This window comes from Grammomys surdaster, unplaced genomic scaffold (genome assembly GCF_004785775.1).
Source record: "Grammomys surdaster isolate TR1022 unplaced genomic scaffold, NIH_TR_1.0 332336, whole genome shotgun sequence".
NCBI lineage: Eukaryota > Metazoa > Chordata > Mammalia > Rodentia > Muridae > Grammomys > Grammomys surdaster.
Genome location: NW_021627593.1, coordinates 6012 through 21867, shown reverse-complemented (window position 1 = coordinate 21867; position 15856 = coordinate 6012). Strand labels below are relative to the sequence as shown.

The 15856-nt window shown below is 46.4% G+C and overlaps 1 protein-coding gene across 1 annotated transcript in view; it reads right to left on the bottom strand.

Annotated features, from left to right (window-relative positions):
• Positions 1-10553, bottom strand: part of LOC114616511 (protein transport protein Sec24B-like) — a gene marked incomplete at its 3' end in the record, with an annotated part of 34629 nt that extends 24076 nt beyond the window's left edge. The window contains exon 1 of the mRNA XM_028761955.1: positions 10454-10553. Within this exon, the coding sequence (XP_028617788.1) occupies positions 10454-10553 (100 nt within the window). The remainder of the gene's footprint in view (positions 1-10453) is intronic.
• Between the last annotated feature and the right edge of the window lie 5303 nt (positions 10554-15856).

The window sequence follows — 15856 nt, the reverse complement described above, 5'->3', positions numbered from 1 at the left end:
GTATTCTACAAGCATTTTAATTTAAAAAAATCTATTTTTTTCATGTGTATGAGTGTTCTGCCTGCATGTATGTACATGCATCATGTGTGTGCCTGGTGTCCTCTGAGGTCAAAAGACACTGACTCTCCTGGAATTGAAGGTATGGATGGCTGTGAGACACCATAGGGGCACTGGGAATTGAACCCTGGTCCTCTGTAAAAAAATGTTAACACTGAGCCATCTTTCCAGCCCGTTTTTCTTTCTTGATACTGGGGGTTGAGCTGAAGGCTTCCACATACCTGGCAAGTATGTTCCCCACTGAGCTAAAGGGAGTTGAACTTTCTTAGTAGCCTACTACAAAGTATCAGCAAAGTGTAGGCAGGCCACAAGCCTGTGATCCACCTGCCTCAGTCTTCCAGGCAGCTGGATTATAGGGCTATAGCACAGGCCCAGGTGCTAAGATCTCTCTCTCTCCCCCCCTCCTCCCGCTCGCCTCCCTTTCCCCCCTCTCTCCCTCCCTCCCTCCCCCTCCCCCCCCCCCTTTTCCCCCCCCCCCCCCCGTAAAGTGGATATAATACTTTGCCTTCAAAGACCTGAAGCCCTTAGCTAAGTGAGTGATGTAGCATAGAGCATGTTTAATAATGTCTATAATGTTGCTGCTAACAAAACTCAGTGTCAGCATTAGTGTGGTCAGCTACATGTATGTAAAAGCTAAGGGCACTGGCTATTCTCGCAGAGGTTCAATTCTCAGTACCATATGGTGGCTCACAGCCATCAGTAACTCCATTTCCAGGGGACTCCATAACCTCTGCCCTCCACAGACATTAGATATGCATGCGATGCACAGAAGTACAAAGAAGCAAAATACCAGTTCACAGAGAATAAAAAGAAATAAAATTAAGAAGAAAAAGGCTCGCTTTAGCCAAGCAAACAGCCACAAGTCCCAACAACGGGATTCTAGTCTTAATTCTAACTATTTTTGACTCTGGGCAGGCCTTAATTACCATCCCATCCCCCTCTCAACCGCACCACACCCCAGGGCTTTGCACATGCTAAGTGCATGTCCTAACCACTGCGCCAATTCTCCAGCCCTGATTTTTCTAGTATTTCCTGCCACGTGTAAGGAACAGGGATTTGTACCCTACCCCAAATGAAATAGTATCAACAACAAAAACACTTATAAGACTCATTGTAGCAAAGAACCACTGTATTCCTTGTCATAATAATATAGAAGATACCTGCTCACAAGAGCTGAGTAAACATACACTTTCTGTTTATTTATAATTACTAAATAAGGTAGGAGAAACTATCTAGGGGCACGCAATACATGTTTTATAGCCAGCACAAGAGAACTTATAATCAGGAGTAAAGGAGACCAATATCCACTTCCATAATTCAAAGTCTAAGTGGAGAACTATCCTAACTTAACAATTTACTCCCCTATAGGTTATTTACCTCATTACAATTCACCTGAAACAACTTACTAAAACAAAAACAAACCTCAGAAGTCTTTCATTTCCTTGAAGATAAAATGTGAAAAGCTCCACATATTCAAATACACAACAGCCGATCACTTCCTGTCACTAGTTCCCAGAAGTGAACAAAGAAGACAGCCGGAGTCAGAATCTATTAAATACCTATCCTCTGCCCAACTGCTGACTTGGCTCACTCCTGCCACATCACCGGTACAATCCTGGGAAAGAGCCATGTCTGTACAACTACTCAACACCACTCCGAAAAGTAGGGGCAGACTCTGCCTGCTGACAGCTAGTGGTGAATACCTGTGGGAAGTCAGACTTTCAAGTTCATTGAAGAAAAGAGAGGAAGGGAACACTATCTAATCATGTTAGGTCTGGTAGGAGTGGGAAGGCTCCTTTTCATTACTTTTTCAGCATCATAATTCAAATGACCCAAACAAAGAGACATTATCAGCAATGTGCCTTTAATCCCAGAGGCAGGTAGAGCTCTGTGAGTTTGAGGCCAGCCTGGTCTACACAGTAGAGTTCCCAGCCAATCTGAACTGCATAGTGAAAACTGCATAGCGAAGAAGCTCTTGTCTCAGAAAGGGAAGAAGAATTTTGCTTAAGCACACAGCAGGAGCACATTCATGCAGTAGAAACTGGATTCTAGGCTTTCACTCTTCTATCCTCTCCTGGGCTGGTGACAAACCTCCATACCCTGCACTCTAGAGAGCAGGCAGTAAGCCCCTAGCTAAAGGGTCGCCTGTGGTGCTAGCATGCTTCTGGATAAGATGGTCAACAAGTTAGACAGCAAAACAGGGGCTAGCAATATGGCTCAGATTGTTAAGGTACTTGCTACCAAGCCTTGTGACCTGAGTTTGATCCCTGGGACCCATGTGGTAAGAGAGAACTGATGCTCTAAAGATGTCAACTGACCTCCATACCCTCCCCAACACACACACACACACACACACACACACACACACACACACAGACAGAGTATACATAGTACACTAAATATAACTTTTAAAAAAGAAATATTCATTTTTTTACGCTATTTAATGAGACATATGTCCATGTCCTAACCTGTGACTATGTGAGGCTACATGGCAGAGGAGAATTAAGACTGAAGATAGCATTTAGGTATTAATCAGATGACATCTATTAAAACAGTTCTATTATCCTTAACTATGCAGAGAATTAGAGGCCTGGCTATAGGATCTTCAGAGAAATACTCTATGGTTGGTTCTAAATACAGAGCGAATGGGCTATGAGCCAAGGAATGTGGGCAGCCTCTAAGAGCTGGAAAAGGCAAAGAAACTCTCTAGAGCCATGGAACGAATGTGTCCTGCAGGGACATCTGATTTTAGCACAACTGACTTCCCACCTACAAACAATAAATTCAGACCATTTCAAGCAGTCAATTTGTGGCAATTTGTTACAAAAACAGAGTCAAAGGCCCTCCTGCGCTGACTCCTGGGTCCTAGCTCGCCTGCTGTCATGATGACTGTCAACTGTCAGGTCTAAGCACACCAAGTCCTGTGCATCCAAGTTCAAGAAACCAAAGCAGAGGGTGCCACACTGAAGAACACTTGCTGACCTGGGGGGAAGATGTGCAACATGCACGCCTTGCACACCACACACAAAAAGCCACAGCACAATGAGCTTGACCCGAGGCCGAGAGGCTAATGAGGACAGAAGGTCTTACTTGGTAAAGGCTTCGGAGGCAGGGCAGTGTGACACTGTCTAAACTTTTGTGGACACGTGATCAAAGCTTTCAAGAATGGCAATAAAAACGAATGCACCCAACAGTCCCAACCATGACAGCTGAGACACATCTTTGTGTACATGCACACACCCTTACCCACCCGATATTCTTCAGGCCACGATTCCGCACCTCTGAATCTTTACAATGTTTATCTCTACCAGGAGTCTTCCAAATCCTCCTTTCATCTGACCTTTCCTTAACCATTCTTCAGATCTCAGCACAGCTCTGCCTGAAGAAAAACATTCCCTGACACTGGGCAGATACAGCTTAATGTTGCTTACACAGTATCTGAACCTCAAGAGAGAGTTCCTTTGCCCTTTGCAGCTTCTAGAAGCTGCCCACATTCCTTTCCCCATGCACAGGCCTAATTTCAAACTCTTGAAATGCAAAGACTGGGTTGCCTTTTTCCAAGGCCTGCTGTCTGACTCATAGAAATCATGGTTTTGAAAAATCATGAACTCCAAGTCATCACCGGTATTCCTGTATCTGTCTCTTATCATAGAGTGTCAACAACATACTTCAAGAGGAAACCAGGAAATCTCAGGAGTGCTTCCTGTAGTTTGGTAGGCGGCAGACTAAGGCAGGTCTTACTAGGCTAAAATTCAGGACTGAATTTTACGAGTGCAAAGGCTAGATTCCATACTGGCCCCTTCTGGAGGCTCCATCTAAACCACCAGTATACAACCATGTTTCTGTTACTGACCTAATTACCTTCTCTGCCACTTCAGACCTCTCATCTCTCTCCAATCATGCCGGACAGAACTGTAGCTATCTTTATATGTATCACACTTTGTATGTAGGTATGGCTTTCTTGGAATTTGATATGCAGACTAGGCTGGCCTTGAACTCATAGTGATCCAGCCACCTCTGCCTTCTGAGTGCTGAGAATGAAGGTGTGCACTACCACACCAGGCTCATCACAATCTTACCTGAATATTCAAAAGTCTAGTCACAATTTTTTATTTAGTTGGCTATTTAATTTTGACTTTTTTGAGACACTACCTCACTATGCATCTTTGGCTGGTCTGAAATGTACTACTTACACCAGGCTGGCCTCAAACATTCAGAAATCTCAGGAGTGCTGGCTGAGTATACGGGCATGTGCCAACTCGCCCAGCTTGTTCGTCATTTTAGATGCAGCTAAAGCACACTTAACCCTTCCCTTAAACTCTCCTGTTACAAGGCTGCCCGATGGCTAGGCAAGGCTTCTCAGCTCTTCCTCTACACTTGAACCAGGTTTTCTCATCACTGTCTTAGTGGCTTTTCCTGCATGACCCTAACTCACCCTCTGGCAAGCCAGAGAGATGGTGGAAAATCAGCAGCAACTTCCCAAGAGTGGATGGAGAGAGGAGGAGAGCAGAACGGACCAAGTGACTGAAGTGATCAAAGCAGCGACAGAGCCCGAGATGTTGATACAGTAAGGGGAGTAAAGCTGTTAGTGGCTCTCAGAATATTCTAAAGCAAGAAGGAAATATTAGGGTAAGTTCACTCACTCAGCTGAGTACCTGCTACAGCTGCGACTGGGAATATAGTGGAAACTCACACACAGTCAGCCAGTCAAAGAATGTATAACCTGGTGTTCTAAAAAAAATGGAATAAAGGGGTTTCTCAGACCTGATTCCCTACCTGGACTGGGTACTTTAAAAACAGTACCTCATTTAATCTAATCCTCTCAAAGACTCTACAAGGCAGACATCACTAAATGCAGAATCTCACACATGTGCTGCAGTTTTTCTCCATAAAGCTTGGACTAAATCAAACTCTGCAACCATTCTGTATCTAGAGGGCAATCCCAGGTGGCTGACCCGACTGCAAACACAAGCCTTCTCCAGGCTGGTAATATTCTATCTCATCACTTGTCCGTACTGACTATGAATGTGCCTCACCTCTAGAAAAAGAACCTTTGAGACTGTCCCACTTCAGTCTTCCTCATCTGATAGTTTAGTGTGTAGATGGGTTTTCTAAAAGGAAGCTGGGGCCAGAGAGTGGCTCAGTGTAGTCCATTAGGTTTGAATTCCCAGCACCCATGTCAGGAGACTTAAAACTACCTGGAACTCTAGCTCCAGGGAGATCTGATGCTTCTGACAGTGAGCATCTACACGCACGCACACACACGCACGCACGCACACACACACACACACATACACGCACGCACGCATGCACGCACATGCAGACATAAGCAAAAAAATCTTTTTTTTTTTAAATCTATTTTAAAAGCAGAATTTACCTGAAATATTGCTGGGGACAATAAATGGTGTTCAACAAAAAACTGATAGCTATAAACTCAGAACCCTGAGAGGCATGAAAGGCACAGCAAATAACTAAAACCAGACATTATAATAACAATTACTTATCAGGTTGTTATCATTACAGAGATATGTCTGAGTATATACAGGGGAAAGACTTTAAGGTCCTTGAGATTGCTAGTCAGCAGGTTAGAAGAAAAAAAAAATCTGTATTCAGACAAATCCATGAAGATCAGAGAAGAATAGCTCTCCTGAGGACCTGCGCTTCTGGGCAGCCCCAGATGTGGATGGAAACCCAAGCTACTGCACTGATCAGAAAGAACATCTGCATGATTCTGAATCTGCATGGGCTCTCAAGGCTGACAGGTTTCCTAGAGCCCACAATCAGAAAGTATCTCTGAATTAACAGTCTGTCTACCTTTCCATAAAAAAAAGTCTAGTGATTCCCACTCTGTTTAACCCCATTGCATCACGGACAATTAAAACCAGTGCTATCCTTTTGGGCAGAGGCACACTGTTAGATCTGGGCTGTTCGTGACACTTTCAGGATGTCAAGTTGGTTGGGAACAATCTGGGAGTTGTTCTCTGTCGGGCTGTTGTTTCACTCAGCAGTACATCTTTGATGACTCAGCTTTGGAAGTAATGTCAAGCCAAGTGAAGCTGGGCCTGGTGGTACAAGCCTTTAATCCCAGTACTTAGGAGGCAGAGACAGGAAGACCTCTGTGAGTTCAAGGCCAGCCTGTTTTATAGAGAAAGTTCCAGGCCAACCAGGGCTACACAGGGAAACCCTGTCTCAAAAAAAAAGAAAAGAAAGAAAGAAAGAGAGAAAGAGAGAGAGAGAGAGAGAGAGAGAGAAATATTCAACTAATACTTCATATGAAAATGCAAATAATTCAATAAATCCATGTGTAACTCAGAATGAGAATCTGGAGAAGGGTAGCTCCAAGGTGAAAAGAAAGGAGTTTACAGATGCAATGTCCTCAGACTATCTTCATCCAAGTACTGAGAGCCTAGTACCTAATCTCAGAAAAACAGTACAGGCAATAATGAAGCCTCGTTTCTACCCACAATGTCAAAGCTTCGTAACTATGTCGGACACTGCATGCCTAGATCTCAGCATTTGGATGTGAAGCAGGAAGATCAGGAGTTCAAGGCCAGCATGGCACCTTATTAGAGTCTGTTCTAAGAGTACTGAACTCGGAATTAGGACTACGTGGCCTCATTTAATAAACCTTTATTTAGTGAACACCTGAAACTTGCCCACCACTGTTTGCAACACTAAGAACACAGCAATAAACAACACAAACAGCCTCTCTCACCAACCTTCCTCAGCCATTGGTGGAAAATGCCTCACCTGCTCACCTTTCTGGATCTTGATTTCGCCTGCCAAAGCAGGGAACTAGACAAGGTGTTTTCCAGACTGGGTTCCAGAGCTAACTAGATCTCCATCTCCATCTTAGCGTTCTGTGGAAAATCAAATCTGTCTTTAAAACACTTGCTGTTTTTTAATTATTTTATATGACGGTGTGTTTTTGTCTACACATTTGTCTGTGCATCATATGTGTGTATCACATACAAGTCTGGTACCCACCCCCGCAAAGGTCAGAAGCGAGCACTGAAAATTCTGTAACTTGAATTACAAACAGTTGAATTAAAAACAGTGATCTAGGGCTGGAGAGATGGCTCAGTGGTTAAGAGCACTGACTGCACTTCCAGAGGTCCTGAGTTCAAATCCCAGCAACCACATGGTGGCTCACAACCATCTGTAATGAGATCTGATGCCCTCTTCTGGTGTGTCTGAAGACAGCTACAGTGTATTCATATATAATAAATAAATAAATCTTTAAAAAAAAAAAAAACACAGTGATCTACCATGTGAGCACAGGAATTGAACCCTGGTCCTGTGGGAAAGTAGCCAGTGCCCTTAGCTGCTGAGCCATCTCTCCAGCCCCCATTTGCTGTTTCATGTAAAAAAAAGAACTGACACTGAAGACTTCAGGGAGTAGTTGTGTGGGTTTCTTCCTTTCCCAAGCAAGCTCCAGTGGACAGACAGCATCTAACTTCAATTCTGACAATTCCTACCTGAATTAGGAGTCAGATCCCACAATATAGTTCCCTTGAGAGGTTGATCACAGATAGCATGCTGTCACAACTTTCCTTTATGTGATGATAAGGTAAGTTCCTACTACCCACCCCTTGGAAATACCCTTTCTGGTTTGCTATAAGATACTACAGGGAAGTGTGGCCATGCCTGTAATCTGAAGGTGGAAGCAAAAGAATCAACAAGCAGTTGGGAGGCTGAGGCAAAAAGACCAGGAGGTAACAGTCATCCTCAGTTACAGGAGACCGTGCTCAAGCAGAAACAAGTAAACACAACATTTCAAAGGGCTATGACCTCGATCCCATCTCCAACAAAGCAAAAGAAAAAAATGTAAGTAGCCACGCCTCAAAGGGGTGCACACAAGCAAGGTCTCAGGGAAGGGGCGCCTCCAAAAGCATGCTGGTCAAACCAGAATGTCTACCCAAAGGTTACTAAGTAGAGACTGAAAGGTCAAAATCTCCAGCTCACCAGTCCCAGCCTGAGGCTGACTTAATTATACTAGTATAAAACAGGTTCACAGCCAGTGGTCAGAATTATTCTCAAAATTCCAAGACTTTTGGCGCCACGTGACAGGACCAGATCCCCTCAGTCTACCAAGGTTATGAAGGAGTGATCTCATTCTGTCTGCTATGGTGTTTCTCTTCTCACTGGCTTGGTTTCCCATGGTACTTCTCATACTTCTGATCTATTCTTCTGTATTATTACCATGGCTGGGATTCCAGCGATCCAGTAAAAAGCAAAGTGGTTTCAGTACATAACACAACCTGAAATTATTGCTTAATCTTCATGATTACTTTCTCTAAAACTGAGAAACAAAATCAGATCTGGTCCTCCCTCTCTGTGTTAATCCCTTCCACAAAACCAAACCACACGGCCTCTAGTTCTTTATTTCCAAATGCCTCAGCATGACACATGTCAAGACCTTTCTGCAACCTGGTCTCTTCTATGACTCTTTCCACCCAGTTCCCTTTGCTCTTCTCCACCACTTCCAGTTTCTACACAGGGCCTGCGCTAAGTGCTCATTTCCAAGATTGTTCCTCATGTAACCTCTTCCTAGAGACAGCCCTTCCCTCCCCTCCTCCAACTACCTACAAAATCACTCAAGACCAGCCAGAACCAATTTGAATGTTGCTAAATACAATTCAGGAGAAGGGATTCTGTTTCATCTACTACTCTAACTTTGAATACTGATCTGGTAGCCAAGCAACAAGTAAGTATAAAGAGAAACCAAGCATCACTTCTACTGGGCATCAAGACATGAATTTATTCCACATCCATGCGGCTGAGTAAATATCCTGGCACCTCTGTGTCCTCTCAAAAAACAAAAATGACACATGAAAACCAAGGACACCATCCTTTGAAAGTGTGAAACATGGATTTATAATGTTCTAATCTGGGACCTATTTCTAATTTACGATGCTCTGTTTGCTCCCCATACAAAGATGTGTTAAAAGATAAAACAAAGCCTAGTTCGCATTTACAAGAAGCCTACCTAAGTTGGATTCCCAAAACCCACATGGTAGAAAGAACCAACCCCCAGAAGTTGTCCTCTGACCTCCGTGTGCAAGCAGGGGCACATTCATTTATAAACATGCACACAAAATAAGCAAGGCTGCTCACAAATCATATTTTCACTTGGACAAGTGTGATATCACCAATGACACTGTTCACCTTCAAAAGCTCTTTATACTAAACAATGACTATAAGAAGCATGAAATATTGATAAGTAAGGTCAATCTGGGGATCTTAAGACTAAACCATCAGTTTTATTTTTAAATTGTGAATAAAAATTCCACCTGATTCTTGGGGTGTTTCATGTTTGAAAAGCATTAACAATTTTCCAAACTTTGGCTGTAAACTTTGATTAGCACACTGTGGAAACCAGGTCAATGATCTGATGAATACTGGTTGGTTTTGTTTCTTGACACAGGACAGAGGGATTTTTTTAGCTTTGATTACGTTGGGAGGGTCTCATCAGACACACTGCCGAGTCTCTAAAGAGGGCCCCTCCCCCAGTACTATTTAGGAGCATCCCAGATCTCTAGAGCAAGGGCTAGACATGCTATGGTAAGCTCATTTCTCAGCAATAACTCCTGCATGCTGGGAGCCTATAACCTCGGTATGAAAGTCACATTCGTGTTTCCCTACGCAGGCCCTGCCTCAAAACAGGGCCAAGCAACTCTGGCATGTTTTTCTAGATTTTTAAAGTGAAGCTGGAGATGGGGGGGAATCTAAAGGTGTTCTCTCAGATCCTTTTGACACCTGCTACCCAAGAACGCTACAACAAGCAAACTCCAAAGGTTTGAGCAAGCAACCGCAGCGGCAAACCACAACAGATCCCGAGGCCGAAGTGGGTCGGGGTTACAGTTACACTTCTACAGCATATTTACATCCTTCTGCCTACAAACTTGAGAGCAAACTAAGTTCCCTTCCATGGCGGCGTGCTCCCAGGGCCTTAAAAAAAATCAAAGCTACGTCCCTGGGGCCGGAAGGATGCGATCCACTAGGTACCAAGGCTACTCCAAGCCCTCCATAGACCACGCACTCTGCGGCCCCGGCGTCCTGTGAGCTCTCGGCGCCGAAAGGGTCGCCCGGGGCAACCGGCCGGCGCCCAGGTCCGAGCAGACCGTCATGCCGGCCGCCGAGCCCTACGCTACGGCCTCCGTCCGCGCGGGATGACTGGCCTGGATGGCAGACCGCCGGCAGCCCCGCCCTGCCGTCCTCTCGGTCGCTCCCCTCGCCGCATCACGGCCTCCATGCTCCACCGCGGCCTCGGGGCCCCACCGCGGCCTCCCCGGCCCGGCCCTGCCCGCCCCGAGCCACCGCGCAGGCCGCCCGCCCGTCCGCTCTCCCTCCCGCCTGCCTAGGCCCCGCGCCGCGCCCCGGCCTCCCGCCTCACCGTTCTGCTGCGGCGGCGCCAGGCCGGAGACTACTCCGCCGAGCTTGGGCGGCATCCGGGCGCCGGCGGCCGGGTGAGGGGACCCGGCGGGGGCCGACATGACGGCGCGGCTGGCGGCGGCGGCGGCTCCTCCGCGGCGGGAGATGGGCGGAGGGAAGGAAGGCGGGGCCGCGGAGGAAGAGGAAGAGGAAGGAACGCGCCCGCGTCACAGGCCGAGTCACTCTCACTGAGGACCGCGACCCGGGCACCCACGCTCGGCCGCGCCACCGCACGCGCGCGGACCCCAGCCCAGTCCTCCCGCGCCAGCGCCCCCTGCAGGCCGGAACTGCGACCACCGCCCCGCAGAGGCCAGGCTGCGGCGCCGCCGAAGGGGAAGGCGCGGGCCACTGTGGCCGCCGCTACCCGGATGGAGCCTGCGCCCTGCAGGGCTGCAGAACGGTGCAAAGCTGCGGGCTGAGGTCCTGGGTCACGGAAGTCCCAGCCCACCCACGTACCCTTCCTCGGAAAAGGATGCTTGGCTTTGGATTTGTTATTTATTCTTGTACACACACACACACACCTCCAAATTAGCAGCACAAATGTTTATTGGAAATGTATAATTCCGAACAACAAACATTTCTCTATAACAGATTCTCAATAATGGCAGTAGTCAAAACTTTAACCAGTGACTTGAAACACTAGGGGAAGAGGAAGGCGAACACCTAATAAAAAGAGAGCTTGAAGACTAACTTTATATTCCACCCCCCACCCACCCGCCATGGGTTGGCTCCGCCCATTGGTGTTTAAGAAAGGATGCTGTGGCATCCTGAAGACAGGTCACCCTGCTTTGACTACCTTAGTGAAATCTTTGAAGCAATCTCCCTGGTCCATGCAGCATGTTGACTGGCAGGCAAGGACTGCATTATCCAAGTCATTTGGGCATCGTGGTCCCAACTAGGTCACGGTCACACAGTAGTGGGTATGCAACTGCTCAGAAACGTTTGGATTCAGAATGAGATCTAGTAAGATGACATTTCCGGAGCGGTGGAATCCTATATACTGGAAGGTTATGCAAACCTTAAAGCTTCATAGTTCTAGAACACAAAGTCTTCCTTAAATAGTTGCCGTAAATTAATGACGGATGCCCTATTGAACCACACTAAAAATAAACTTTGGAGTCATGAGATTTCCAACTACATTATGCTCTATATTCATATATATTGTGGCATTGTTCAGCTTCTTCACGGAAACTCAATCTTCCTGAGCTAGAGATCACACCCCCACTTCATCAAGGTCGCCGTTCAAGCTCCAGCCCTTGCCAGGAGTCCTTTGAATTTGCTTAAATTGAGGATGACACCATGTGAGTAAGGGACTAATAAACAATTGGCTTTCTGCCTCTGGAATGTGTTCTTGTTGTTGGCTTGTTTTAATCAGGTGTATGGATATGCTGTCTCTTCAGGGAAGATTCCTCACACAGACTGAAATATTACATTTTCATAGATCTCCATAATGTAATTACCCCAAAAGTATTTACTTTTGTCTGTGGGTTTTGTTGGGTCCAAAGGAAACTCCAGTACCCCAAATTCCAAAAGGCAATCCAAACATCCGGACATGAGCTCAGCCTGGACTACAGGAGGATTTCTGGCAGTTAGATAAAAGGCAACCTTCCTCACAAACTTGTGAAACTGGTTTGCCTCTGTGGTGGTTTGAATAGGTATGGCCCCATAGACTCATGCGTTTGAATGCTTAGCCTATAGGGATTGGCACTGTCAGGAGGTGTGCCCTCGATGGAGGAATTACCTCACTGTGTTTTGAGGTTTTGAGGTCTCCTATGCTCAAGCTACACCAGTATGGTGCAGTCTCCTTCTCCTCCAGCACCATATCTGCTTGCAGGCTGTCATCCTTCCCACCGTGATAATAATTAACTAAATCTCGGAAGCTGTAAGCCCCAAATTAAATGTTTTTCTTTATAAGAGTTGCTGTGGTTGTGGTGCCTCTTCACAGCAATGAAGCCCTAAGACCCCTTCCATCGAAAGGAGTTATTTCCCATACCTCTGGCAGAAGGGACCACATAGCTACCTGTGGTGCCTATTAGCATGTCAAAGCCCATGCTGGCCTCCATCCTCCCTCTGTACCACAAACTCCAGTTATACATCTCAAAGTCCATCTTAGCCCTTCTCCCCTCCGCCCCACCCTAAATTTTCTCCACCTCCCCTCAGCTACTCGGTCTCTTCAGAACCCTGCTATTGTTGCTCTATCCTCTCTGTTGGGAGCTCTCCCTCTCCCTCTCTCCCTCGGCTCCTAATTCTCTCATCATGTATTCTCTGTTCTCTACCTCCTGCTGCTATTCTCCCCTGCCTTGTAGAGAGCCCTGCCCGTGTCCAGTCTGCTGGCCATGTTCATTCCACTTCTCTCTCTGCTCTGAATTTCACACACACACACACACACACACACACACACACACACACACACACGCGCGCGCGCGCGCGCACGTGTGCACACATGCATATCTACAATTAAAACTCTCATTCATACTATCAGTTTATACTGGCTGGGTTGGGGGGTTGGGGTGGTAGTGTTTTTTTCTTCCACTTCTTCTTCTTCTTCTTCTTCTTCTTCTTCTTCTTCTTCTTCTTCTTCTTCTTCTTCTTCTTCTTCCTCTGGTTTTTTGAGACAAGAGTTTCTCTGTGTAGCCCTGGCTGTCCTGGAACCCACTCTGTAGACCAGGCTGGCCTTGAACTCATTGTTTTACTTTTGAGAAAAGCTCTCACTATGTAGCTCCAGGCTGGCTATATTCATGTAGCTCTTCCCGCCTCAGGACCACTACACATACACAGGACTCTTCACAATCTGTAGCTCCAGTTCTCCGTTAATTCACTACAGTATTTGTATCAGTCAGGTGTGGAACAGTGGATCATGCCAGGAAACTTGGTATGCTCTGAGATCCTGGCACGCAGGTACCCACTGAGACCTCCTACTCCCTGCTAGATTCCTAGCCCAGAACACGTGACCCCACTCACCATGTCAGTACGATCATGTATTCCAGAGCAGAGTTCTACATGTTAATGAGGTATCTAGACATCCTGATACAATACAGGATACAATAAAGTGTCCCTTCCTGGATATTTCTTCCTGTAAAGCGTATTTAATCTGTGGTCCACCTTGAGAGGGTGGTATGTACCCATTTTTCATGATGAACAACCAATAAACAATTTGGAACCAAGGACTGTCTCTTTCATCAAGAACTGCCATGAGAAGCATGGGGAAGGCCTTCAACTACTGAGGCACCATCTAAACCTCTTGCAGAAAGCCCCTCTGCACCCCAGACAACCACCACCAAGCTAAGGACAGTCACCTATTGATTGAGCTTACTATTAAGATTACTGAGTTAAGCTGGAGTTCCTATTCCTCCAGCCCCAGGCTTGTCATTGTCCTCAGCCTAAGGGCCCCCAATTCTGTTCTCAACTCTCCATGACCCAGTGGCCTAGATGCTTCATCACAGGCCCATGGATCCCGACTCTTCGTTCCTGACTCCTCTGTGTGGTTTTCCAGCAGTGACTGGATTCCCGGGAGTCAGGGAACCCCAGCTTCAGCCTCCTACATCCTAGGCTGTGTTGTCCCATCCCCTGAGCATTGAAATTGTCTTTGTGCTTCCCTAAAGCCCAGCACCCAACAGTGGTGGTGCGGGGTAAGCACAGTCAAACACTCTGCATTTCACCTCCACAGTGGTGTGTGTTTCCACACCCCAGCGGTGGGGCAAAACACAGACCCACGGTCAGGGTTCTCTGGAGTCATAGAACTTACGGAATGTCTCTATATAGTAAGGGAATTTATTGTAATGACTTACAGTCTGTAGTCCAACTAACTCAACAATGGGCAGCTGTGAATGGGAGCCTAGTAATTACTCAGTCCCACAAGGCTGGGTGTCTCTCCTGGTCTTCTGTATAAGCTGGAACCCTGACAAAGTAGGTTCCAACAGATGTGCTGGCAAGTAAGTCTTCCTTCTTCCAATGTTCTAATATAGGCCTCCAGCAGAAGGTATGGTCCAGATTAAAGGTGTGTACCATCTCACCTGGATTTGGAACTAGCTTTGTCCCAGGCTGGCCTTGAACTCAGATATCTGCTTGCCTCAGTCTCCCGGGATTAAAGGTATGTACTACCTTGCTTGGGCTTAAATTCTTCATGACCACTATGTCTCAAGATCTCCATGTCAAGATCCAGGTCAGAAACTTGTGTCTTCCAGCCTCAAGATCTGGATCACAGGTGTGCCCTCCATATCTGGGCTGTAGGTCATTCCAGATCTAGTCAAGTTGACAATCAGGAATAGCTATTGCAGTACTCTTCTAGCATGTTTATGACAGTATTCAGGAATTGCAGCACCAAATAATATATGTCAGTGACCCGTGGGCGTATTTTAAGCTGAAGGAATTGAAGAAATGATTGTTGTAGGGGAAATTCCCCAACCTTCCCCTGAAGCAGATCATGAGACGGCATGTGCCTTTGGGAGCGTTGCATCCTCATCCCAGAAGACAGGAATGCTTGGACCATTTGAAGGGAACCCATGACCTTCTGCTTTTCCTCAAACCCAGGTTTAAAACACATTTAACCCTTCCTTCAAATTTCCAATTCTTTATGAAAGCCTCAGTGTCCTATAAAATGTTTAAAAGTTTGTACTTTGGTCTTTTGGTATAGGGGATCCAACTGGGAGCATAACAGAGTTTAGAGACACTTTGGGTGTCGGGGGTGGGGAGTTTCATCAGCCTTTAATTAGCAGAACCAGAGAGAAAGCCAAAGCCTGTTTAGCTCCAGTACCTCCAATTTACTGCAAGGCATCCCGGGTTAGTTTGCGTCGCTCCTCATAAAGCTGCACTAATTACAATGGCCTATTTCTCCTGTCAATGGACGTTCAGTTTTACATAATGTGTTTCTGAGGCTGGAGCGGTAGCTCAGTTGGTAAAGTGCTTGCATTACAAGCTTGAGGATCTCAGTTGGAGCCTCGAACTGCAAGTCGATACCTCTCTTTCCTCTCCTCTGAATCCCTGTCTCTACCCTAACTTGGTAGCAGGCCACATGTTGTAACTCCCTCTTCCTGTCTACCCCATCTCCAGTAGATCAAGCAGAGCTTCTCCTCTAACCACACTCCCAACCTGTCCTGTTATCCCAGCCACTCATGCCTGGCAGAGAAGCAAACAGGCCAGCCGCTGGGACAGGTAGGCAAACTTCAGATCTTCACTCTCTTTCCTCCCCTCCAAATCCACTCCTCCAGTCTCATCCTTAGATCTGTAGCAGACTCCCTGTTGTAGCTTCTCACATTCTGCCGCCATTCCCAGGGGACTAAGACAATCTTGGTGCAAACCCCTGCTTTCCCTCACGCCTATGACTAAATCCCCTTAGCCTCACACCCAGTCCATCACCATTCCTAAA